The sequence below is a fragment of the Corvus hawaiiensis genome, chromosome 2, assembly GCF_020740725.1.
Source record: "Corvus hawaiiensis isolate bCorHaw1 chromosome 2, bCorHaw1.pri.cur, whole genome shotgun sequence".
In the NCBI taxonomy this organism is placed as follows: Eukaryota; Metazoa; Chordata; class Aves; order Passeriformes; family Corvidae; genus Corvus; species Corvus hawaiiensis.
In genome coordinates, this window is record NC_063214.1 from 107,583,986 (window position 1) to 107,609,981 (window position 25,996).

The 25,996-nt window shown below is 39.7% G+C and overlaps 1 protein-coding gene across 5 annotated transcripts in view; it reads right to left on the bottom strand.

Moving 5' to 3' along the window:
* The window catches only part of ADGRG2 (adhesion G protein-coupled receptor G2), a 59,913-nt gene extending 34,858 nt beyond the window's left edge, over positions 1–25,055 (bottom strand). For 2 of the 5 annotated variants that reach the window (XM_048287264.1, XM_048287252.1), the window contains exons 1-3: positions 24,873–25,053; positions 13,244–13,362; positions 5,973–6,590 (exon numbers count right to left, since the gene is read on the bottom strand). In XM_048287264.1, the coding sequence (XP_048143221.1) occupies positions 5,973–6,590; positions 13,244–13,361 (736 nt within the window). In that variant the 5' untranslated portion in view covers position 13,362; positions 24,873–25,053. Of the gene's footprint in view, positions 1–5,972; positions 6,591–13,243; positions 13,363–24,384; positions 24,454–24,872 lie in introns of those variants that run through there. The other 3 variants (XM_048287273.1, XM_048287257.1, XM_048287254.1) reach the window with 3 other exon arrangements.
* Between the last annotated feature and the right edge of the window lie 941 nt (positions 25,056–25,996).

A 25,996-nucleotide genomic window follows, 5' to 3' on the forward strand; every position in this document is an offset into this window, starting at 1 on the left:
TATGGACTCTCCCCCTGCCCAGCCTGTATGATAGGTGAGGAGGGGCAGGGGACAGCACAGTGAGAAGGGCTGTGTCAGCTGGCCTCTGTGTCAGGAAACACGTGAGAGAATGCAAGGGCAGCTGCTTTCTAGTCAGCTCCAGACACCAAACAGGCACTGAATGTAAGGAGCAGTAACAGCCCTGCCAAGCTGTAGAAGTACAACATTCCTGGCAGAGGAACATACATTTATGAACTTACACATGTAGGGCCTAGATGAGAGGTTTATGGAATGAAGTGACTAAAATTTTACTTATATTAATTGAAAAACATGACAAAAATGAGAACAGTTTGTATTAGCACCCAAGACCATTCTTTCAAAGCACAGGTAGTCTTGATTATGTTCAGCTTTCACAAAACAAATCAACAGCAAAAGGAAGAATCCCAAAGGACAGTTTGGTGGTTATGTAATTTGGTCTCCTCAAGCCACAGTACTCGGCTGTCACCACAGAATGACATGAGATAACCACGACTGTACGTTGCTGCTAAGATCAGTTTTGACTTACAAATAAAAATAAAAATACAAGGAAATTTATAAAAATTGTATTTTCTAAATAAGAAATTACAGCACACTTATAGTGCTGAAAGTTTTTTCACCAAAAATTCAACTCATTCAGTCAGTGGAATTGATTTGCATGAAAAATTCCCACGAGAAAGGCCAAAGCCAAGCTTTTAATTCCAAATAGAAACCTAGTATCATTTCCTGGGTTAGGTAATTACAAGCATTTAACATTTAAAATGTCAATTCCACATTGCAATTTTTAAATCTATACACATCCTCTTCTAAACATTTTTACAGGCAACAGTTACCTGTTTATTACAGCGGTTACCAGAACTGTGCAGCATCCACTGCACTCCATTTGCATTCAGTGAAATGAAAATGCCCAGCATTGATACCTTTCTCAAGACTTGCTCATGAACAAAACTGAGTAGCTCACACTGCAAAATTTCAAAATGGTGCTCTTCTAAAACCCTTTTTTTTGCAGAAACAGGCACTGAAAATATGACATTCAATTCTCCTATTCAAATTAAATCCATATTTTCCATTAAGAGATTGGGTTCCTTTAACATTTGACAAACCTTTCAGCTGAATAAACGTTCTGCCAAAATGAACCATTCTGTCACACAAGGCATTTGTAAAAATAACACAAAAAAATCCTCCACAAGTTAACAGTTGTTAGTTAGTTGCACACTGGAAACATTAGCCTATCTTGATATTCTATGTAAGGTAGATTTTGAGGCACATTGTATATAAGTTTACAGGATAAAACTTAAGTGCAATCTTAGTTTTATATTTTGGTGCCCCTCGTGGCACCGTGTATCTGCTCTGACTCCCTGTGGTGGCACCATGGAAGAAAGGATGAATTATCACTGGCCATTAGACAGAAACAAATGTCAGAGCTTGTTCACATCAGGCTCGGTCACTTTGGCCAGTTCATTTTTAGTATCCTTAACAGAAAATTTAGGCTTAGTATTTTTAACTCAGCTTTGATGTTATACCGGTTGTAAGAAATTAGGTTATAAATTGTTTCTATCTGTTTGTGGAAAGCTGTACATTAGATACTGAGGTGAATCAAATTACCACTTCTCTGGATGGCTGATTACCAAAAAGCCACTTTGTTTGGTATCACAGAAGAGGGAGGGAACAAGAGCAAAAAAGGGAAGGTCAAACATGCGTTCTGTTAATAGGTACAAAGTGAAATGCCACTTGACTCATCAAAAAGGCACTCCAGAGCTAGGTATTTTTTTCACATCACACTTTCTTCAAGAGCTTCTAGAGGTTTCTTTAGTATTCTGTCCTTACAGTTTTAGGAAAAAAAAATTGCATTGGGGAAAATAATTTCCTTTTTCATCTTCTGCTTTCATGATCCACTCAGTAAGCATAATAATACAGCCCAAGGTTTGGTACCCAGCAGGCTGGGATGCAGACCGGATGAGTGACGACTACATTTCCACTTTCTCCCTAAGGCTGTAAAGCCTTGGGACTTCACCCTCCCTTCCAGGAAAGGTGATCCTGTCATCAGATGGGCACACAGTTGGGAAATCTTTAAATGGGATTACATGAGCCTAAAACAATTCTTATACCGCCCACATCTGCAACTGGAACAAAAGCCCAAACTGAAGTTTTCCTCTTCCTTGAGAATGCAGAGGTAAAACAGTCACACTGAGCACTGGTCACTCCCCATTTCTCCCATCAGCATTAAATTGCTCTGTACCCAGAAGCGTGGAAATGCCCTCCAGCAACACCTGCAGCAGGCTTAGCAATATTGAGTCAAAAGAGTACATGAAAAAGAGAGGGCAACATCTTAATCTTGAAGGTTGGACAGGACAGTTTAGAAAAATCATAAATGCTACAATATACTCACTAAATTTCAATTAGGATAAAAAGCAGCAGAAAGCAACAGGCTAAAAGTTAGAGCACCAATATCACAAATGAGATGGCAGTGCTTTATGATCAGTGATCCTATTTATGCCCCAAATCATCTATTTTATTTATTCATTGAAATTTGCTACAGATGTCCCATCATATCTGTGCTCCTTGCATAAATGCACAGTGTAACAATTTGGATATTTCTATTTGGATTAAGAAAGTTACTGTTTAATGTATAACTGAATGATTAATGTTTAAACAGTACATTTCACAGTGAAGTTATTATTAAAGGCAACTTGAAAGTATCACACGTAAAAATGACAACTGAAGAGCCGGTACTCATAGATGATTAAAGTTTCTTTTCAAGCATTTAGCACTTTAACCTCATTTATTTTCTTGTGTGTTTGTTCTCTTAAATCACCCCAAACTTTAGATTATTTAGTAGACTCTTTACTTGGATTATATAGAGACAATAGTGGTATCATTCATATTGTCCACATCAAAGTATGTTGCTACAAAGGAATCATTAATTAAGGAACAAGATAAAGAAATTTTCCAAGGTTAGAATTTGGAAGGGTGAGCACATCTTTCTTCAATTACATATTTTTAAATACCAGGAGGTTATCTGTAAAGTGAGACACATTCAACTTGTGGCACTCTTCTCTGCATATCACAGCTGTTATGCTACTTCTCTCTCACCAAGAGGGGAATTATCAAAGGAACATGAAGAATGTACATGGAAGGCCAGTAACGCACCAAGTGTGTGACCTCCTTCCCTGTCTGGCCCTGCCTGCAGTATTTACACCTGCTCAGTGTGCAGTGGCCACACCAAGAAGGAGAACCGGAAGACTCTGTCACTGGAAGGAGCAAGAGTGTCATCTTTAACTCAGAACTAAAGGTTTCACTATTGAGAACCATTAGTCCAAGAAATGTGAGCAGCTTCATCCCAAAGTGGGAAGCAGTCAGATATGTCCTTTCTTGCATATTTCAGATGCATAAAACATGCAGCTACTGCAAAGGTAATCCCAGCCACTTCTGGGGAGTGAGCTACTTGGTTAAAGTTAAGCATACCTTTAAATGCTAAGCATGTGTGTGAATCTCACCAGAGTCAGGATTTTGATCCTTATTAGACCTCAAACTGTTAAGAAAAAAATTAAACAAATCTTTGGTAATTTGAAAAATATTCATGAAAATAAATTATAAAAACTAAAGTAAACGAATCAGAAGACTCAATACACAGAAAGGCAGGAAACGTGATGCTAAGTAAACCTAGACCTATTAATGGAGTGGATCACTGCCTATGAGGCACCAATTAGACAATGGCTTACACTGCACAAGGACTTTGAGTGGTTAAGCAAAGAAGAAATCATAGAAATTACGGTAGCCTTTGACAGAACATTTTACAAATAATTGTTTTACGTAGGTACAAAATGCCAACCATGTCACAAAAAAAAATCTGAAACTTGTCCTCCAGCACAATTATGACTAATGAACCACTTCCTTTTCACCTTTTGTGCCTATAAAGTTTAGGACTTTCCAAAACTTTTGCCCTTTGCCAGTTACGTTCATTGCAGATGTAAAATTATATCCTTCTGCAGACTTACTACTCAAAGTTATCCTGTTTTAACAAAAAACCAGAGAAGCTTCCCAAATCAGGTGATTTTTACACAGGAGTTTGGAGGAACTCACTGAAAGAAATCAGATTGTAAGAGTAGTAGCAACATCAATTAAAATCACCTGACACGGACTGTTAGATATTCCTACTGCAAAAGCTTTGTTATCTATTGGACTATATTTGCTAAATATATGCTTTTCACAGCACAGCTTGGGGGAGATAATCAGCTAAAATGCATCTATTAGTGAAGAGAGGCCAATAAACTGTAAAAGAATTCCAGTAAGCTTCTCTTTGAAAAGCTGTTAATGCCCCCAGTTATCTAGAGGAGATAACTTATATTTGGCAGTAGAGATGGTCTCTGCACTGAAACAAACCCTGTTAGCATAGTTACTGCTTAGTCAGTTTGGCTAAGCAACAGAGCTTTGGAAACCACGCATCTTACACACTCACTAGAGATTCCACAAGCCACTAAATCGTGAATTCTAAACCCATTAATCACTTGGGGCTGGAGCTGGGCATTTCCTGATCAAGCTGTCCTGTGATGTTCAAGGATGCTCTATATTCAGGGCAGAAATTGCTGGAACAGAAAACAAGGAGGTTGTGCTTTCTGTGCATCAGTAGAAGACAATCAGATCCTCCACTGTGACCAAGATTTTCCCCACCATCCAGACATACCTCTCTCAGACTTTCTTTGTACCAAACTTATGTCTGGTAGCCAGAATGTTCCCCCTTTCAGCCTTAGGACTGTGTTCCTTCAAGCACAGCAATATATGAGTAAAAGAAAGACATTCTTTCTTCAGCTCCTTTCCCAAGTCACAATCCATCAAAGATGATGTTCTCCCAATTACAGCATCAGGGACAGCAAAGGCATTTCATTCATTACAAACCAGTGCTGGCAGCATTTTCCATGAGTCCTGGTTTGTTGGACAGATTTCTTTCTCTCCCAGAAAAAGAAATCTGATCACCTTATTTTACTGCCCTTACTAAGGCACTTTGAATCTGGTCCAGTCAGGCAGTGGTTATAAGATTATACAAATAAAAGATATTTTTGAATCAGCATGAAATAGATAGGTACATTTTTTAAGGATAAAGATTATGAAGACTGGTGCCACAGTTAAACTGAATCACTGATGCTATATAAAAATTTAAGGAAACAATAATTGAGGTAGTCACATTAAAATCTCTTAGGGGATAATATAATTTCCTACGATTGATAAATTGTATACCATCAAAGCTTGATTCAAGTTTGTCTTTTTTGCCAACAGATGTGATAGCAAAAGCTAAAAATAGGATTATTCTCTTGCTTGAACTCAGTTTCTCTAAAAATAAAATCTTGGTTTGGTTTGATTCAAAGGTTTTTGTGGTTCTTTTTCAGGGCAGAGGGGAATTTTGAGAAATGTGTGAGAAACCATTTGGTCATTTTAATAAAGGAGGCATTACTGATACTGATAAAGAAATTGGATCATCCTATAATTTTTGCAGACCCTAGCTGCTGAATATGGTGTAATGCACCAGTGAAGCACTGAAAGCTGCACTCACTGAAATTTTGGCCCAGCAAATGAGAATGTGGAATGAGAACCAGCAATGCTTTCCTCTGTATTTATTCCCTGAACAGAAGATGTGCAAATTAACTATTTTAAGATGAAATTGATACATGCCCCAATACTCCAAGGAGTTTTAGTCGCATACATCCTGCTCCCATATTACACTAACGGTTGATAGACAAAAAAGTTGAAGCAAGTTGAAAATCTTTAAAGGACTGATGCTATACTTTTTCATTTGGATAAAAACTAGTGAAAGCTGCAGGTCCTCACATGATCTCATCAAGAATTTAGCTAGGAATGATTAATAGATTGACACTTCATAAAATCTGGAAGAGAAATGCTAAACATACTCAGATCAACTTTTGACTGAATTACTATTTCAAAAGCAATGCAGCGGTACTTACCACATTGTAAAGAGTTATCCTCTTCTACTGTCGTATTATAGGTCCAATCCTCCTTTCTCCAGCGTATAACACCGCTATCCTGGCAGTCCTTAGATTGTGTCATATTTGCCTTGTCCCACATTCTGAACAGGTACAGCTCCCCAGTCATTCCCTGGTGAGGTGACGCAGATGTACCTCGCAGCTTTGAACAGCCAAGTAAGAACTGGCCTTTTCCAGGCAAATTAAATTTCCCATTTAGTTTCTTGCGTGATTCTTGTTTTCCATTTATGAATACCTTCATCTCCTCATTGTCACTTTTCCACTGGATACATATTTGGTTCCAAGTGTTTTTACGAAGTCTTACAGTTGTATTTATTTGTTTTCTGAACAACCATATCTTCAATTTACCATGATCTCCTGTAAGTCCAAGATCATACTTATTTGCAGAGAGATTGGTGTGAAGAGGTTTTTCAACATATACATATGCTGTCCACGGACTATTTGAGGAATACAGCTTGAGGTGCACACAGACAAGGAATTCTCTCAAGGGACGCAGAGAAATTCTTGATGACATACTCCACGGATCTTCACATGCAGTCTTAAAGACAGCTTTGTATCGCCCTAGGAAATCCTCCTGATCTAAATAAAGAAAAGGTGATTTGTAAAATGATTTAGTTTTAAAAAAGATCTTTCATATGAAAGTTATTCTTCAATATACTACTGTTTCTAGGCATTTTCCTAGGAGTTTTCAAAACAACACATTAATAAACAATCTTGTAACCTACTCCTTTGGATTTATTTTTGTGATGGGGAAGTAACAAATTTGGAGGCAGTCAATAAATCCTAGCTGCTCATGAAAACTCTGAGGTTAAACTTATGCACAAGACCAAGGATGACCATGTAGACTCACAGAATCATTTAAGCTGGAAAAGACCTCCAAGATCATTGAGTCCAACTGTAAACCCAGCACTGCCAAGTCCACCACTAAACCATGTCCCCAAGTGCCACATCTACACATCTTTTACGCACCTCCAGGGACAGACTCAACCACTTCTCTCCACAACTTAGTTCAATGCTTAGCAACCCTTTCCACAAAGAAATGTTTCCTAGTATCCAATCTAAACCTCCTCTGATGCAACTTGAGGCCATTTCTTCTTGTCCTGTCACTGGTTACTTAGGATAAGGGACTGACCCCTATTTTGGTACAACCTCCCTTAAGGGAGAGAGCAATAGGGTCTCCCATGAGCCTTCTTTTCTCCAGGCTAAACAATCCCAGGTCCATCAGCTGCTCCTCACAGGACTTGTGCTCCAGACTCTTCATCAGCTTCATTGCCCTTCTCTGGTCTTGCTCCAGCACCTCAATCTCTTTCTTGAAATGAGGGGCCCATAACTGAACACAGGATTTGAGATGTGGCCTCACCAGTGCCCAGTATAGGGGGACAATCACTGCCCTGGTCCTGCTGGCCACACTACTGCTGATCCAGGCCAGGATGCCATTGGCTTCTTGGCCACCCGGGCAAACATTGGCTCATGTTCAGCAGCTGTTGATCAACACCTCCAGATCCTTTCCTGTCATGTAGTTTTCCAGCCACTCTTCTGCAAGCCTTTAGTGCTGCATGGGGTTGTCGTGACTCAAGTGCAGGACCTGGCACTTGGCCTTGTTGAACCTCATACAACTGAGGCTTCATTTTGCTCCCCATCCCTGTCTTCCAGCTCGGAGCACTGGGTACTCTGAGACTGAGGCAAAGAATGCATGAAGTACACCAGCCTTTTCCTCATCCTTTGTCACTATGTTTCCCCCCTTCAGCCAATAAAGGCTAGAGATTCTCCTTAGCCCTTTTGTTGCTAATGTTTTTATGGAGACATTTTCGGTTTTTATGGCAGTAGCCAGATTAAATTTTAGTTGGGTTTTGGCCCTTCTGATTTTCTCCCTGCCTAATCTTAAGACATCCTTGTAGTCCTCCCGAGTTTCCTGCCCTTTCTTCCAAAGCTCATAATCTCTTCTTTCATTCCTGAGTTCCAGCCAAAGCTCTCTGTTCAGCCAGGCTGTCATCTTCCCCACTGGCTCATCTTTCAGCACGGAATGACCTGCTCCTTCTTGAAGAATAATGTGCAGCCTTCCTGGACTCCTTTGCCCTTCAGGACTGCTCCCCAAGGGACTCCGTCAACCAGTCCCCTAAACATGCCAAAGTCTCCCTTCCAGAATCCAAGGTGGCAGTTCTGCTGACTCCTCTCCTTCTCCAAAAATCGAAAACTCATCATTTAGTGATTGCTGAGGCCTCCAACCGTCACATCATCTACCAGCCCCCTCTGTTCATAAACAACAGCTCCAGCAGGGCACCTTCCCTATAAAACAAGCAGCTCCAGATAATGCCCCAAACACTGAAACTTGATCATAACTGTTCAGTTCTTGTAGGTGCCTTGTTTCTTCCATAGTCCCAGTACAGGAAAGGACAGACTTTTGTGGCTGTAGATGTAAACTCTTTGGAGCTCTTATTTTGTGGAAATATCCACACTCCATTTGCATAATTATTATCATAGTCGCTTGCTTTATGGTGTACACATCAGCACCAAAATAAGAAAAAGTTCCTTTGGAACTTGAAATGGAACAACAGAAAAATGAAACAGGCTGGCAGATGCTCAGCCAGTGCAAGAGAACACATTACTGACACCTTTAAGGAGGTCATTATTTGTCCATCTATGCAGAGCTTTTATGTACGCTCCAGAGGACTTGTGGGATTAATGATGATTGGTCAGGGGTCAGACAAGCAGAAAATGATCAGCCAACATAGGAAAAAATCCTTTTCCATTAGCTCCTCTGTAAGAAGACAAACTTCCAGGCAACTTGGATCAGGGTTTTTTTTCCAGAGTCGGTTACATTCATAGTCCTAGTTAGTTGTCAAGATTGCAGCCAGCTCTTCTGTGATGTTCTCAAGCAACCAGAGCACCAGCTTTCATCAGGCCAGTTCCAACAATTTTTCTGTCTCTTGACCTCCAGGCTCTCAAATTTCTTTTTCAATAGCAACACGTGAAAACAATGAGAAAGTTCCTAACTTCCAAGTGCAGCTTGATAGGTACAAGCTACCAGAAAAAGTCTGAAACACAAAATATATCAATCCAGTTTCATGGAAAGTCATTGATATCTATTCTTGTTGCATCCTATAGCTCTGTGATGCTAACTAGCAGAAACGCACAGGTTTTTTTTCACAACCCTGAATCATTCCTGAAGTTCAGCATACATCATGGAAGTACTATGCAAGGCTATAGACCAAACAAAAAACTCCCTGGGTACAGGCTGAATTAGGTGAAAATCCTAACTCACAGACAATGGATTTTGAATGGTGAGTTAATACTTAGATTGGATTTAAATGGCAATGGAGAAGGAAAGACGTACTTGACCCAACAGCAAACCTCCCCCACCTAACCCTGCAGCATGAATTCACTCATTCCGTTTGGCCACTTGTCAGAGTCTGAAAGCAAAATCTGGGATACTCAGCTAAGAACACTTCAGCATGGAAAACTAATTTTTAAAATTACTTAAAAGCTGGATGAGGAAGACTGGATGGGAGGGGAAAGTGTCATAGAAGATGAGATTTTTAGATACAGACTCAAATGTACCTACCTTTTTAACTAAAACAGATCTACCACCTTACAGCATGGACAGATCATAAGAAAACTGCTTTTATAAAGGAAACAGCCATCTAATAACATGCCAACACTGGTGACACAGTCTTCCCAAATTAAAAAAATTGCTCAAGTCTTTCATTATTGAGCAGAAATTTTGCTGAAGGTTTTGGAAGACTTGATGCAGCAGCTGTTCCTCAGACAGTGTATGTCAGAAGTATATTTGCATGACTCATATTGCCTCCAAAATTCCTCTAAGCAATCTTGAACGTGCAGAGATGGCCAAATTGACTGGTAAAGGCAGTTTCCTGACACAGCTTCAAAACTTGAAGTCACTGTTAACTATCCAAATTGACAGACTAGAATTCCACTCCTGAGCAAAAATACTAATCAAAACTTGAAGTCTCATCATCAGACTTGGTTTTGGAAATGAACAAATTCTGAGAGAGGCTTGATTTCATGTTAAGAATTAAATCAGTGTTGATGTGCCAACAGCGATTTAAAGGGCTGCTAAATTCTCTTACGTTCTTTAGGGAAATTGTCACTTCAAAATTGTCAAGGGAGCCAGAGTGAACATAAACTTGCAGATGAAAATAGTCATAAGACAGGTAGCCAACAAAAATTACACAAAATGAGATCAATCTGCTGATGAATTCTCCTGGTCTGCTTTATATAATCCAAAAAGATTGCTGTTGATCAATACGCAAGGCCTGAAGAATTAATTTAAACTAAGAAAAGTGTTTACATAGAGAGGTCTACACTTCTGGAAACTGGAAAGCTGGCCCACTTTGCTCTAAACAGTCATAAAAAAGAAAGTGCCAAAAAGGGATGCCAAAGTTAATAAAGTAGATACCAATACTATCTGAATTGTTACAAGACAGGGTTGGAAATTTTAATACAGTTTATCTACCCAAAGAATGCTGAAAAAGCACAAAGGAAATCATAATCATAGTCAGAAAATGCACTTTGCTGTTCCAAGTGAGTGCAGTACAGCCTTACATTAGAAATTAATTATCAGTATTATCTTGACTAAGTCTCCTCGATATGTGAGTGGATGCAATGTAGGTAGGAGATGACATTACAGTAAAGCCTTTGGAAGATCTGTTAATCGTCACTTATTATCTCTAGCAATGGTGCTTGTGGGCTGCAACCCACCCTTGACCACAGAACTGAGGAGCTGGAACTGGCTGTGCTCTGACAGCGGCATTTCTGTCTTATAATTAGTCTCCATGCATCCAGACTACACAATACATTCAGAAAAGTAGCCATGAACACACCTTTATCACGACAGCACAGAAGGGGTAGCACAGTGGAAAGAATGTTTCAAACATCTCCAGAGTAAGAAAACTCAGGAAAAAATAAATAATGATAATAACTTTAAAAAAAATTCAAAAAACCCCACAATTTAGAGCGAAGGAGTTGCCATGCAATAGTATCGTGGGCTGACTTTTCAATGTCTTTTGCTGTATTTGGGCACATAAGCCTTTTCAGAAATGCGAATTTTTTCTTCTTACTATACTTATTTCTAATAGATGCAAAACCTGGGGGTTTTACCCTCAGTAAAACTAAAAGCATGTACTTAGTAAGCACGTTCTCTTAAGCCCTAAAAGAAATCCTGAAATGTATGCACACACTTCCAACAGTTTAAAATAAACTTTCTGAGAATGACAACATAAACCAAAAAAGCAATCTCCTTCTTTTTTCTAAACATTCTTAGATAATGATAACTGATACCTTTACAAGAGGTAGCCAACCATAGGTATTAAGAATTAGACCTACAGGAGCAGATTCTCTCAGCACATAAGGAGCAGTGTTATTTTCCTTATATTACAAATAACCACTCTATCAGCATTACTACACTCAGGTATTCTCTTGAATAAAAATAGTCACAAGTTTATGTGTCTGCACACTCTGGCTTTTAACTAGTAACAACAATAGTCATTAACTTCCTTGCAAGTGTTTGTCACCTGTGACAAATTTGGCTCACTACAGTCCATTGAAATGATGTCAAAAGACTCTTGTATACTCAAGTATTCCATCTACAGCTTGTAACTGTTCTTTATAAAAAGTTTAAAACTCTAAACGTTCTGCATGTGGGTCACTTGATTCTGTTGAGTATTTTGAAAATCTGAAGCTAAGAACTGTTTCCTCAAAATCAACATCATCCCTCCTTTTCATTCACAGTTCTATTTGTTTAGCTGGGGATAAACAACATCACATTATCCAGCATTCTGAGCATCAGAAAGAACACAGGAAGTTCTTCGCTCTTCGTATTTTTTGGAGAACACAAACATATTTTGGCATCTCAGATGAGGAGAGAACTGAGTAGAAATGGTGCTGGTAGTACTAAAACCCTAAAACCAAAAACCCCCAATAATATAGGGGGAAAACATAAACACACTCTTGTGTCAGTTTAGCTTTTCTTGAAGATTACTGACAGTTTTAAGTGATTCAAAGGTGAAAAATGAAATCCCTCTTTGCTTGCTTCCTCAGAACTTTAGACACAATCAAATTTTCCCTGAAAAACTCTTCTATGACATCCGTCCATCTGCTGAGCAGCTCTGTCTTTCTTACTATTTAATGTACAAGAAATTAAAACCTCTCCATCTTAGTAGCAGGTCTATCACCTGAATCTCAGATATGCCTCAATAGAAACATTTTGTGAAAATTACTATATTTGGAGAATTAGAGTAAGAAATAGCCTAGTTTGTAACCTGTGAAATCTCATTGCTTGTACAATGTCGTAAAGCAGGCATACTTAAATTTAAAAAAATCAGGCAGTAAATCTGAACTGCAAGAAATTCTGACCTTCTAGACTAAGATAACATGCCACAAATGCAGCTTCTGAAATTAGCCATTAAGTACATGGCAAAAAGCACTATCAATTTTTTAATACTCTAAGCACATTATTAACATGATAAATGTATGTAGTGGGTTCGGTATTACACACCATTGATACAAGGAAACTTTATGAATGACAAGCACTGTTATCTTTATCACCTGAGGTCCAGAGCAGTGACAGACTAACCATTAGTTTACAGAATAGCCATGAAGAAACACAGATTATTTTACCCCACTTTATTCTACTTTATGTCACAGAAAAGCATCACCACATCAGTTATCCAATTTGTACAAGAACCTTACGGATTTATTTTTTTACTGTTACATAAAGAGCATAAACTGCCAAGTTCAAATACATCATTTCTGTTACATGTTTTGGACCTTATTACCTTTTCCTTAGCCATATTCAGATCCACAACCAAGATCATATTCTACACTCACACATGCCCAAAAAAGCTCAAAGGATCTTATGGTGATTTTGCAAGAGGAGTGTAAAAGATTTAACAACATGTTCTGAAAATAGTAACACTTTCAGTTAAAAAAAACCCCAGCAATAAAATAATTTGTCTTGTTACTACAAATTGTGTCTTGGTTCTCTCCTCATGCATAGCCTAGAAGTTACTACCAATGATTTTTTATGAAAACATGAAAGGCATCCAAAATGCTAAGCACCAACTGTTTCATTTCTTGTTATTGACAGTTCTTCCTCTTGATTGCAAGAGGCAAAACTTGCCTGTCCTGAATATGTTCAAAAGTCCTATTCATCAAGACTAATGTTATTTATTTGGAATACCAACACTAGACAAATGAGGAAAAAATTCTCTTACCTTTGCTTGCTGTAGCCAGGAATAACTGAAGTAAAAGGACTGCTTGAACAATCTTGAATCTCAAGAAAATGTCCTGTATTCTGCCAACACAGCAGTGCTGTTTTCCCCAGACAACCATTCTAGAAGAAATAATTAAATAAATAAACCACGACTAGAAAACGTGTAGGTGTGTGGACATTATGACAAAATGTGTTTCCAACGTGAGCATAAATCTTCCCAACCCTGTTATACTATTGGGTATATATTGCAGAGAAATGCACAGATACTCTGTATATTGCCAAGACACTAAGAGAGAAAGAGCTGTTTGCTGAAAGGAAAAAAAAAACCCAAAACCAAAAAACCCATTCAAGCTCTAATTCTCCAAAGACTACAAATACATCAGAGCATGGCCATGGCTCCTTGCACAAGTAAGACTTTCAAGATTTGAAAAACAAACACCTCCAAAATATTCGCACACAACAACAACAAACTACCCAACCAAAAGCTGACAGAGAAAGCATGGAAAGGTTATCCAAAAGCTTTATTAATCTCAGTAAGTATGCAAGAAAGCATCTCTTCAGTCCATTACCCACATGTTCTCTCATGTAACACTTTAACAGCAAGACTAATGCCTAAGTAAGAAGCAAGATTTTGATTCCCAATCCTCGTCCTATTATCAAGGCAAGAAGCTACACCAAAAAAAAAAAAAAAAAAAAAGATAAATTCCACAAATCACTGTGGGCAGCAAGTTCACAAACAGTATCACGAAAACCTGGTTTGTCTACCTTTCCTCCTAGTGATGGTTGTCTAATGTGAGCAACAGGACAAAAGAAAATGCGTTGAAAAAAAAGATGTGCCTTCTATTATAAGAGATATCGTTCTATGAAATAATTTTTTTAAGATCTATTCAAAAAAGCGTACATCTGAGTATTTTGCACGCCGAAAGAAACATTCAGATGCTTGTTGCATGCATTAATTCTTAAATAAAAAGGTTTAGATACATAGTGGCAAGTGATTCTATAGCTGATTCTTGAAACATGCACAGCAGTAAACTTTACACATTGACTACCTTTCATGTATCACCTTTAGGGTATAACAGAGCATTCTGCCTGACAGCACAACTTTTCCATCACAAGCTGGGTGCATGTGCAAGTACGCTGGTCAGCACTCACACTGCTCACAAACTGCACTGTGCTTCTGCTCATGCTGTGTCAGGCTGCAGTAGATTCCTTTCTTTTCAGGCACTGTAAATGGTGAACTCTTTCAGGAATTTTACATTTTTTTAAGGTTAGGGCTAAAATGCCATTTTTTGGCAAGCATTCACACAAATGTAAATATTTATTAATTTACAATGGTTACTATTGGCTGAACTCTGCAAGAGAAGTGCCACAGGAATAAACTGAGAAACAGTGAAGTTGCTAAGCAAATGAAGCTTTGGAAATTGATTAAACATACACGCAAATAAATTATACACATATAACAACATAACATAGAAAGCATAAAGCAAAGGCTTTTTAAAAATTAAGAGCACTGCAACATTGTTGCCAGTGTTTTCAAGAATTATGCAATGTGCAGTACTTCTAACAAATATAAAAAAGCTGACAGAAAATAAATCATATGCTAAAACAATGGTCATACCTAATATACACAATCCTATGCAGGAACAGATCGAAACCAAACAAAAACAAGTTTAAAATGGGAACAAATGTCAAAGGTGGGCTAGCTTTCTAAAGATCCCCAGGAAACATGTTCAAACCTGTACTCAGCTTGCTTCTCAGAATGTCTAAAAACCATGTATTAATAAAGTTGTTCCATCAGCAAACTGAGTAGCAGAATTACATTAATTATCTTAAGAACCTGATAATGAAAACTGTTGTGCTTAAATACATCTGACAACTTCAAGACTGTTCATCTACAATATAATTTCCTAGGATTAAAAGAGATGCTTATCCAAAAACTGCATTTCCTTTCTTTGCTTACTCACACTTCCCATTCTAGTCTCAAATTAGGTTACTTCCAAGCAAAACCAAGCTGCCATTCTATTCTTACATTTTATGGGGAAATCTCTTCTTTAGTACCCAAACCATCTATCCACAGTGAGGTATTTAGACAACAAAACAAACACAACTGCCAGCATCCCTTGTCTCTACTACCTAGACACCAAGAGTTGAAATGTGAATGGGATGGAGCCCAAAAATACTCAGTGGCATCCACAAGTGTAGCCACCAATGCTAGCAAGTAATGAGGCAAGCTGCTTGCTTTGTGTCACTAATACTGATTCAGAATGCTCCTACATTCCCTGCTTTTAGTTTTCTCCTTAAGCCTCAGTCCTGCACACAGATACACATGAAATGAGCTGACTAGGACAGAGGTTTTCTCCTCAACCACCAAGCATGCCTTCTATTTTGTTTGGCAGACCTCATTAGACAATGATGTTAGTGTCCCATCCCCCAGAAATAAAAACTGCATTACAAAAGTCTAAATTTGAGTACAGGAGCCAAGAAATTCCTGGTACTGACTCCAGACCTGTCTGAGCACTTTGTAGCCCTGAGGAGTTTGAATGGACCTTCCTCTAACTCTGGCACTTCAGAGCGAGCTTTGCTAATATTTGTCCAGTGTTTAAACAAAAGGCTGTAATACTTTCTGTACATTTAGGTTTTTATCTCATCTGGGCTTTTTTGACATTGATCTCACTTCCTGAGATGGGCCTGGCAAAGACAAATAGGGACAGAGGCAGAGCTTCTTGTTGATTGAACACAGTCACATCAAGAACTCCAAAACTATTCAAAGCTATGAATGAAAATTAATGATCCCAGGCAAAGCAATAAAATCCAGATAGCAGGAAACTGAGTAAATGTATAAAGTGAAATACTGACATGGTCACAGCTCAACTGACTTTTTGCAAGACTTTGGACAGTTACACTGCTCAAGATCTGTTCCAATGTCCAGATAAAATATACAATTAAAAGAGAATTACCTAAGAGAGGTAAAATAACATTTGTGTTCCTTTTTTTTTGCAACAATGTTGTTTAAGCACTACCAAAGAAAAAGATGCTGCTAGCTTTGGTATATTTTTAAAGGAAAAAAAGCAAGATATAAAACACAATTTCACCATATCTATTCAAATGAAGATCATATGATACATTCCAAAACATTTGGCCATTATGTTCTTCTTAAATTTATTTAAGTTTTTTCCTGTATTAGAATCCTAAATCTTTACTCTTAATGATCCTGAGCACTAATGTAATTGCAATATATAATTGTGGACATTATAGAATTAGGCATAAGGGATTATTTTCATTTGGTTTTAATTTTGCTCATTTGCTCAAATGAACACTTGTATTGTTCTTTATAAGAGAAGAATACAGCATGACTGAGAGATCTCAGCATGAATATGCATAGTTTTTGCAGTAGGATGAAAAATTTTCACTTGTATATCAAGCAAATCTAATCAAGTACAACAGTTACTGAGCCGCCCAAATGTGGGAAAGAATTCTATGCACAGACTACAGGTAAAGATGCAACCAGCTGTCTTCAATTTCTCAGTTACAACTAAGTCATTTTTATTTACAAAGAGCTAAGTGTCTGAAGAAGATGACAATATAAAACATTTCTTTATGGTCAGCAGAAAAAAAGAAAATTCAGAAAATAGAAATTAAAGGCTCAGGCATAAATCTGTTACCTCTTGTTTTCTCTCCACGAAGAGTGTTCTATTTTGACCAATTACAACCTTGTAGCATTGGTACCCAGGTCTCACAACATTTCACACCATCTTACTAATTTGAAAGTCAAATTAGAATTGACAGAGATTTTCTTAAATGAACAAACATACTTTGAAAAACTAAATTTTTTTGTCTGTTGTGTTATACATGTTCCAGTTCTGCATTAATATCACATTCTTTGCAAATTAAAGGGGTTAGTGGAAACAAAGACAGGAAAATGGTATAAAAGGAGTTTGTATTCTTATTATTAATACTAATTAGCTCATGCCATGCTAGTTTACTACTTTCCAAGTGTGCACCCATGGGTGATAGATCAAGACATTTAGGACTTACCTTCAGCAACTGCTTGCCTTGTACTACAGCAGATATACTTTCATAGGATTAAAGATGAAGAAAGTGCAAAACATAAAAACAGCTGTTGTGTTCTCTAAAGTATTTTGCTAAATCACTTTTGGAAAAATACATACGAATTTCACAATTCCTGTTGAAAATACATATTTACTAGCAGTATTTAACATTTAATAAACTATTAGTTCTTTTATGCAAAGTTTTAGGCAGAGCAGGTTTTCACTGCCAATGCATAAACAGTGGATTACAGAAACTTACGTTGGAAATCATGGCCCAAAACAATAATTCATTTACTTCAAATAATGCTGTCCGTCTACTGCTGCACTTCAAACTGCTTTGTTCAAGCCACACTTATTTCATCCGTATTCTCTGGGTCTCATTCTGTCCTCTGTAGTCATCCCCTACTAAGATTTTGGATTTCAATAAAAATATTTCTCAAATTTATAGAAGTTACTGCTGAGGAGAAGGGTAATAATGAATGGTAAGCTTCTGGCTGCTGTTCTGTGATATTCTGCCTTATTCAAGTCTATACCAGGTGATAAAAGGCTAAAAAGAGCAAGAGAAACACATCATACTGTCCAGGTATGAGAACTTCTTGATGTCTTTCCTTTCAGAAATGTAAGGCTGAAGACTTCTTCCATCAACTCCTTATATTTTCCAGACTGGAACCAAAATGCAGTAAAGTTTTAATGTTATTTTTAAATTTTGGCTGGAGCAACTTAGATGTAATAGGGAGGACGCTTATGTTGGAAACTCTTGTGTCACAGTTAATCTTGGTACACACAGTATTCACTGACTTAACAGCAGAAGTAGCACCATTGATTTTAAAATGTTGTTCCATGGGGGGTTTTTTTATGTGTTTTTCCAAAATACAGTAACAGGATTATTACTGTCTGATAATAATTTGGTTTTCATTAATTTTCTCCAGTGTTAATCATGTCTGTAAAAACTGTATTCTTTATGGTCACTGTGTTCATACAGTTACTTTATGTAGAACACTAGCTTTTTCTAAGACTGTAATGGTAATGTGTTCAAGTACCTTCCTCCTGACATAAATCTTTACTGTTTTCAAAGACATTAAATATTTTACTTTTTAATAAGTTGGCTTACAGATAGCAACCAGCCACTTTGGTACAGACATCAATCATCTACAAAACTCATAGCTGGTTGATTGAGTTCTTATGAGAACTGAACAGGAGGATGAACTCTCTGAGAAATCCATTCTTTTGTTTAGCCTTTCAACTGTTGCAGGATACTGCCATTAGAAAGACTTTTTAATATATTTTATTTCACAAATACCAAGCTGTGCAAGCCAAGGTCTGCCTTCAGTTCAACTCACAGATCTCCCCTTAGATTCATCTAAAAGTGCTAACTTAATGACTCAGACCTGTGTAAGTGGATTCAGGAATGGAATGTGCTATTGGATGGCTCTCCATTACTGACCTCAGTGCCAAAAATACTGCACTTTTGGTACTTAATTCTCTTGTACAGCAACTTGTGTCCTATATAGTGCAAAAACAGGGCAGGGGACAATTACAAGCAGGTTTTGTTCCCTCTTATCCAGACTGGAAATGTTTCACCTCCTCATATCCAATTGTCACCTGGGAGATGAGCAAGAGGCCTTTCTCTAGCTTTTATAAAAGTTTTACACTATCCAGGAAATCCTTATCTGCACGATGTATTCCCTCAAGAGCACAGTATTGCCCACACCCTCTATTAATCCTAGAGCAAACTAAAAAGCCCTTCAGTGACAATGCCTGAGCAGGTTTCCTCTCAAAAGAGTTTACAGAGTACTGATGAAGCATGGCAAGCAGAGATGCAATGAAAGTAGTTGTTTGTCACAAGTCTGATTATTTCAACTACAGACAGGCTGTTTACATTTTCCTTAATACTTTGGGGTATGGACGTATATAGGTTTAAGGGAGGGGGAAACAATAAGACGTGTTCTGCAGAGAAGACGACCACACAAAGGTTGGCACATCAGAAAAGATTAAAAGAACACTACGCATGCACCTTGAGCCATATAAGAACATGAGAAAAGGTATACAGAGATATAAGCACAAAAAAGTAGACAAAAAGTTTTCAAAAGCCTTTGTATTCAGTTACAGGACTTGATTTGATGCAGAGAGAAAGAGGGAAGGACAAAGACTTTTATAAACCTCAAATATTCATATTAGTGAACAATGCAAGCAGACTGTGAGGAGTCAGGTGAGGACCAGGCACGCCAAAAAAGAAGACCATCCAGCTCATGCTTTCAATTTTCCTACTTTTCAGAAAAATAAGACTTCTAAAAGTTTCATCTTACTGTAAGTGGGGGAAAATAAAAAGCAAATAGTTGTTTCTGCTCAGTTTACACTTTTCTTCCCCACTCTCCTTTTCAAGCTCTCTTGGCTTGAACAGCAACACCTTAGAAAAGAAATTATACTGTGATTTCATCCTAAGCTTCACTTTATGGACTTAACAGGTATCTTGGATCCTGCTCTTGGAGCTCTTAAAATTTCTCTGGAAGCTAAGAAGCACAATATTTGGTGGTGGTTTTTGGTTGAAAGAGGGGGTGTGGGGGTGGTTTATAACAGACTCTCAGGCTTTTTCAGTCAACAGCCCAATGACCAAAACTAATAGTTTGTACCACAGAAATAAAACTCATCAGTTTGGAAAGATGGATGCACTAAAGCAAGCATCTTCCAAAGTCCCACTAAAACTCTGATAAACAATATGTCATCACTACCCTACACAGCCTAAGGAAATACAGTCATGTTGGCACTTCAGCCTTCACATGGGGTAAACACTTAGGGAACCTCTATTAAGACATTCTAGGAAACAGGGTTACGCCAGAACTGCATTCTGGGCCTCCTTTAGCACTTCTCAGGGTTCAATGTAAGTCTCTGCAGGGGGACAGGAAATGGTACCATTGCCTGCATTAGACTAGTACAACTGAAACAAGTTAGTCAATAGCAAACATCTCTAAATACTTGAAAGTCATCACACAGGTGAGTAGATGACTCGAAAGCAACTTCAGAAAAGTTTATTTAAATCGGAGCCATTCCTGTGTGCAATCCCCACAAATGTATCAGCTCAAAAAATTTATGTTGTACAACTAGATTCCACATGGCTTTTTTCAACATCACCACCTCTATTAAAAAAAAAAAATATTTGCCTTCCCAGAAATAAACCACAATCACCACATTGCTGACTTGTTGAAACATTGATGAGGGTGAAAAAAAGAAAGCATTTTTAATTCAACTTATATGAACATTGGGACTATGCTATGAGTAAGTAATGGTGGAACAAAGTCACCTCAAAACATGAAGAAACCCATCAGAAACCCATTCAGTCAGCTTATGTCCATAATTAATTTGGTGCAAAAGAAACAAAGATATTCAAAGTCTTGTTGGGAACTCAGAACCTAAACATGGAATTTGGCAGCATTCATAGTCATGCCTGCCCAGATGTCTAATAAATTCAGGCAGAGAGGCACAGTAATTTTTTCTCTAAAGAAAGGGACTTATTAAAGGAATATTTTGAACACTAAAAGCATCAGTAAAAGATGCTAAGTTTTGTTATGTGTGCAAAATAACATTTCCATAATTATAATAATCACATTACTTCTTGTCTTTCTAGTTCTACCATTTCTAAACGTGTCACATATTATCAAACATGACAACTTCTGGCAAACTTTCTGATGGATCTCTTAGATCTTAACTCCTGAGTGATTCCTTTAAGGAACACCATAAATGAGAACATAGTGCTTAATTTGTGAAGTGTGGTGGCCGGTGAACCTACGTTACAAGGGACAGAGTGTGCTCAGTAAGACAAGTCCCCAGTACCACAAGAACCACTTAATGTTAGGGTGACCAGAAAGGCTTCTCCCAGGATGCTTGTTCTGTTATGTTAATCTATCCCAGTTTGGATTCCCCGGTCGGCTGTCAGCCTCTACCCCTTGTCACTCCCCCAGAGCTTCCCCATTAGTCCTTCTTCCCTAGTCCCATCTTTTCCCCACCCCCGGATAAGCCCCCGGATCGCCAGTGTTCTCTCATCTTTGCCCCTGAATCTTCGGCAGTGTAGAGGCAATAAATGCTCCTGCTGGAACTCATGCAAAGGCCCTTCCCATCTCCTTGCAACCATCTTTATACTGAAGCGAGCCGTGCGTTTGTGCCTGCACGCATGTGAGCTACAGGGCCAGACAGAGACAGTAATAGTGAAAGGTTGTTCTTTTTTGGTAACTAAGGCATCACTTGAGGTACTCATGCAAATTTCAGAAAATATAAATAATGTGGTAAGTTCTAGTAATTTTCTATAAATTCTACAGATTGAAGAAGTATTTTAAGTAGATTGGGGAACTTTATTAAGTATTTCTTTTCTATATACTGTCGCATCTAGTATAACTGACACTCTACAGTCTTCTTTTAAAACAAACAAAAATAAGCTAATCATGTTCCTAACTATACTTTTTCTATGAGCTGGTAAGAACACTGTATTTAAGCAGCCAGCAGAAGATGACCTAGAACAGAACAACAGAATCACATTTTTATAAGGCATTAGCTGAAAAGCAGCTGTTGTGTCAAACAGTATTTATATTTCTGTGCTACAGAACTCCTCAATAAAAGAAAGACAGAAAACACTGAGTCTGGGACTTGAACTGCCAGATACACTTCTAAAATCTTGTATTAGTTCCACTGCATAACACCTGCAATAAAACTGTCCTGAAGCTGATGTAGGTAGCACTCACAGGTTGAGTACCTGTGGCATACAAAATATTCAGCTCACAGCTGAAGACAAATCCATGTGACTCATGAAGGGAGGAGTTTGAGATCCACTTTTTTTGTCTTTGATTTAATGTCAGCTAGCAAAGACTCTTTGTCCATCCTGAACAACAATAAATTTCAAAGGTATTTTGTCACAAAAGGAATGCAAGACTCCCAAGTAATTGAGTCCTATTAATTACCATATAGTTATACAAGCCTATCTTTTTCATAGAGCAATTATAGATCCTTTCCAAACTGTAACTCCACCAGGAATTTATGACTGGAAAGAGTAAGACCCTCATAATCATGAGCACCTATCTAACAAACGAAATGATCAACTCTATTCATGTTCACAAGCTGAGTAGCACCTACCAACAAATTAATATTCTCTAAATCCTTGCATCTGGAAAAGAGCAAAGCTTTTAATTGAACCTAGATATAAAACTACTGGTAGACTTACCATTTATCAGAAAGCTAACATTTCAGGCCAAATAACATGACTTATTAATGCTAATTCTTACATTGACGTCTATGAGATTACTTGCACGAGCTACCCTTTGGCCTTCAAATAATCTAATCTATTATTCCACTGAAAACATAAAACTTCAAACTCAAGTGTAGTGATCAGTTTTAAAGCTAAACTGCATTTGCCAAGGCCACTGATCATGTTACATGCTAGGAACTAAGAATTGTCCCAATTTAACAAGAGTTATTCCCCCATGAACTCCCAAACTTTCTCAATCTGCCAACACTCTACAGTTACTAGTGGAAGACCTGACTAAAAGCACTCACAGCAAAAAAACTGTATATATTGGGTAATTAACTTGAGAAAAGGAATTTAGTCCTTCATCTCTCTCCAACTGGCCCTAATCTGAGCCAATTTGTGTTGATGTATTAGAAACAGAAGTTTAACATTAAATTTGGAAGGCACTGAAGAAAAATGAACATGCTAACAAACACCATTGGATCTATAGAATTACCTTAAGATACTAAAGTAATATTAATAAAGATACCAATAACACTAGTTCACTTGGTACCATAGTAGAAATAACATAATATTATCTTACAGTGTAGGCAGAAAATTTTGTGGCCCCAATTCGTATCTGAGCAAATTCTGTTTATGTGCAATTTCTTTCCTGCATCTTTTTTCAAAGCATTCCACTTCAGAGCTTTGTCTTCATCATTAAATTATAAGTGTGCTTCCTCAGTGAAGACAAGTACTTGGAGATCCTCCTAAGCAAAGACATGTTTTTTGTTCTTTAGTTTAATTCAACAAACACACTACTGGTCACCTAGCAGAAGAACAAATCTTGCTTGTTTCCCCCATGGAAACAGTTACAGAAGTATGCTTTCCACTTGGGAATACCCTTAACGTTGAAAGCTTAAGATCAGGAATATCAGCTTGTGCAGCTCTCTTCTAGTGATGATGTACACTGTTAGCCTATACAACCAAAAAGGAGGAACATGTTCTGAGTAGACGCACATAACGCCAGATTTACTTTTTCAGTAAAAGTGACAGAACTGGAGACACAACTAATTTGCTTTGGGATTGATAACGCTTAGGTCTGGAGGTTGTAAACTCTATTTTGGCTCATGTTGAAGCCAATTCCACCACACCTTCAGGGTTACTCTGATTGTAGGGAGGTTGGCCCAGATAACCCACTGTGGCTCCTCCTAACCTTACCAATTCTGGGATTTCATGTAAGTCAAAACTAGACAAGGCTTGCACAATCACATTTAATTTGCTGGATAAGCACACACTGAACTAGTGTACAAACATTTATTCTCTGTTTTTACATGAATCAGTGCAAGAAAATAACACAGTAAAAGCAACAGAGTTCAGTACTGTTACAAATACTACCCATGAATGACTAAATCTATATATTTGCAAAGCAAAAATAAAGTCAGTCAAGAAAGGCTGCTTCCAGTACACTTAGCCAGTGGACATGACAAAAAAATCCCCAGACAAACCCCCGTCTCGAAATAAGTATTGTGCACAAAAGGCGACTGAAGACATCACTTTTAGTGATACAGGTTTCCTTGCAGAATGTATGCGAAAGAAGCAGGGAAAACCTTTAAGCTGAATACATTCTCTGCACCCGTTCCCACAGAAAACGGGTGTGAGAGCAAACCCCGATCCAGTCTAGCAATACCGTCCCAACGGGATGCTACCCTGTCTCCGTCTAAACCGCATTCAAACGCCACCAACGCCTCTGTCAAAACCACTCACTTTTCAGGCCAATTTAAACGCGCTACTAAATGTTTCTCGCCGTTGACTAATTAAGCGCCTAAAATAATGCTAGAAAGCTGAAGGAGAGCTTTCCGCCAGCAGCACCGAGAGCTGTACCTGATGCGCAGCGCGGCGCCGCTCAGGACGAAGCCCGGCCGCCCTCCCCGCAGCCCCTCACGGCGGCCTCACCCCGCACCGGCCCGGCGCGAGTCCCAACGGGCCCGGCCCCGCCCGCGGGACCTCCCCGCTCAGCCGCGCTCCCCCCGGCCGGGCGAGACCCGCAATGCCACGCCAGGGCACTGCGTGACTAAGCGGGAGCCGCCGGACTTGCCCGCGGAGGTCGGAGCTCCCCGACCTGCGCTCCTCCACCCGCCACCGCGGGACCTCCCCGCCCTAACCTCGCTCGTCCCTCCGGGGAGAGCCGGCGGAAAAACCCATCCCAAGGGAGCCGCGCACCTCTGCCGCCCGGCGCCGCAGAGTCGCTCACCTCCACCCGGCTCAGGGCGACTCCCACCCCCGCAGCCCGCCGCGCTGCCGGCCCCTCCCGCCCTCGGGAGCCCCCCGCCTCCGGCCGCCTCTGCTCCCGCGAGCCTGCAGCCGCTCACCTGGCGCCGGGCGGCCGCCCGTCCCGTCTTGTCCTGTCCCGTCCCGTCTTGTCCTGTCCCGTCCGTCCCGTCCCCTCCCGTCCCTCCTGCCCCGCGCCGCAGCTCCCCCGCGCCGCTCGCTCAGCACTGGGCACAGCAGGCGCGCCGTCGGCTGCGGCAGCTGGGACAGCCACTGGACGGGGGCGGAGGCCGGCGAGGGAGGTGCTCCGAAAAGCTGAGGGAAGCCGGCGCGGCGGCGGCGGCCGGCGGAGCCGCCCGGGAGCGGCCCCCGCCGCCCCTCAGCAAGGCGGGCTCGGCAGCCCCGGCGGCCCCGGCCCCTCCCGCCCGGTGGCCCCGCGGGTGCGGGCGCGGTCCGGGCTCCGCGGCAGCGCCTGGGGCGCGAGGCCGGCCCGGCGCGGGGTGCGGGCAGCGAGCAGTGCTGGCTGCGCTGGGACAATGCGTGCGGACACTCGGTGGCTGCACACAGCCAGCTCGGGGAAAGGAACTACTGCGAATAAACTGTTTCACATTCCTTGGTGGGCATAGTGTTCACGGTCAAACCAGCCTTCTCTCTTGCATAGCTTACTTGACCTTTAAAACAGACTTAACTACCTGAAGCCCTACTGTACACGTAGTTTTTCACAATTAGCAACCTTCATTGAATTTCAATGAGATTCATACTTTCAGTCCGTTCAGATTATTGGTAGTGTAAATGAGCTTCACTATCAGGACGGCAGAAAGCTGCAGCTGTGGCCCTCCTGCTTTTCAATTGCTTGAAATGAAGCATATTCTGAAAATGCAGCATTTTCAGTTACTCATTTTATACCAAATGTTAAGGAACGGCTCCTTGCATGTGGGCTGGAGCTTTGGTCACTAGGCACTGCTGAAAAGAGACAAAAGCCTGGCTCCAGGGCATAGCTGGCAAAAGCACATACAAAGGCAAAGGCCAGAGCTGTAGGCAACAACTCTTCTCAGTGTTACTGAAAAGATAAGACAAGACACGGACAAATTCTAGGAACTCCACAGACGGTAGGTCTTCCTGAGGATATAAGGTGTGATGAGTCCACATGATGAGCATAGTTTTGTAAACAAATACTTGTGAAAAACAGATGGGGGTAGATGGAGAAACTTGTTTCATTTTGCTT